At 43.8% G+C, this 1,776-nt stretch overlaps 1 protein-coding gene across 1 annotated transcript; it reads left to right on the forward strand.

Annotated features, from left to right (window-relative positions):
* Positions 1-576: 576 nt before the first annotated feature.
* Positions 577-1,590, forward strand: TEOVI_000340100 (uncharacterized protein; the record flags this gene model as incomplete). Its single annotated transcript, XM_067226314.1, has 1 exon — positions 577-1,590. One exon carries the CDS (start codon positions 577-579, stop codon positions 1,588-1,590), a length of 1,014 nt encoding a protein of 337 aa, XP_067082415.1.
* Positions 1,591-1,776: the final 186 nt, after the last annotated feature.

Below are 1,776 nucleotides of genomic sequence, written 5' to 3' on the forward strand. Positions count from 1 at the left end.
AGAAGAAAAGGAAAGAGGAAAAAACAAACAAAGAAAAAAAGAAAGGAAGGAAAGGAAAGGAAACATAAATACATATATTTATATTCCCCCACTAATAATGCATATATATATATATATGTGTGCTTATGCGTACTTGCTTGATTGCGTGATGTTCAACAGTGATAGTGACTAAAAACTGATTGAATAAAGTACTGACGTGTGTGCACCCACGACTGTCATATGTTGTGCTTTGTACGCAACAATATACAAATATTGCTATACAAATCACCATTTAAAACTGTATCTACCTATGTCTATATATGTATCTATATATGTAATCATCTCTATATATGAGTTATACTGTATGTTTGTTTTTCTTCACCTTTTTCTCTATTTTTCTTCATCTGATCATTCGTGTCATGCGGGTGTGGCGCTCTCTTTTTTTTTTTTTATTCTTGCGTCAACACGTTGTTACATCCACCCTCTCACACGGCCACGCACTGCCTTGACGGCTTGTTTCAAGTTCTTTCCATACTGGGAGTGGTACACGGTGGTTGGCGGCGTATTGTTTTCAGTTTATTAAAACATTAGTTCACGATGGCAGCGAAGCGTAGCGGATCAGCTGGTGCGAGTCCTATACAACTTTTGCAACCGTTGGAACCAAATAAGAAATATATTAAAAGGATGAAGACCTTAGCGAAGAAACGAGAGGCTGCCGCGGAAGAGGAAAGGCGCCATAACAAAAGGTTGAGAATGAATGACAAGAAAAGGAAACAAGCGTCGGAACGTGCCCACGGGAAAGGGGGCAAGAAGGCGATTTTGACTGAAAAGGGAAGGAAACCCGTCAAGGGTTCCACAAAAAAATCAGAGCGAAAGCCCGTTAAGGAAAAAGCAGGCCAAAAGAAAGATAAAAAGGTGGCGGTTGCCTTACCAAACAAAAAAAAGGTGGAAAGACTGAGAGATATCAGCGTCCCATTTGAATTGCCGCCACCATCGCAAGAAGAAATAGACAAACAACTCCTTCAAAGGGTTATTGGTGGTGAGGACGGTAAGCGTGATTCAACCAGCGCTGATGCACCCGGAGGCGGTGGGTTTAACTCTCCACATCTTCCTTTCCTCGATGATTACGCGCAGCAGAAGCGCAGTGAGATTGTGGAAGCGGATGGACTTCTGCAAAAGGCCCATTCATATTTTAAGGATCTCAGTAAGAGGGAATGTCAGCTAAGGCGTGCTGCAGCTAAGCGACTACGAGAGTTGAAGGAAATCAACAAGCGCGGGGGTGATAAGGACGGATTCCGCTATGTTGTCCCGCGTAATGTGAGCGAGGTTGTACGCCAAATGACGCAAGGCGCTGATGTGGATCCAACACAGTTAGTTTCGACTTTTGGTGCTGAGGATGACAAGCTACGAAGTCAGGAGGAACATCTTCATGAAGCCTCCGACCGACCAATGCATCGCCGAAAGCGGAAAAACCCGTGTTATTCGGATTTCTATCAGTTTCAGGTAAGCAAGCGGTGGACGCGGAATGCAGAAAGGTTCCTCGAAAAGGGTCGTGCTCACAAGTCAATGTTTGAGGCTTCAAAGCAACGGCGTTCACTTAAAAAGTTCTAGGTGATATGTTATTTAAGGTTATTTCGCGGGTAACGTTCGTGTTCTCTTTGCTTGCATGAGCGCGCATGCGTGTTGTGAAGCAGGGGGCTTCCGGGTAAATGCTGGTGTCCGGTGTTTACTTATATTTTGTTCTTTTGTGGTTGGTGGCTTCCCCCGCTGTAAGCTTATGCCTTCGTTTTTTTTTTT

Source organism: Trypanosoma equiperdum (assembly GCF_001457755.1).
Source record: "Trypanosoma equiperdum strain OVI genome assembly, contig: ctg_743, whole genome shotgun sequence".
In the NCBI taxonomy this organism is placed as follows: Eukaryota; Euglenozoa; class Kinetoplastea; order Trypanosomatida; family Trypanosomatidae; genus Trypanosoma; species Trypanosoma equiperdum.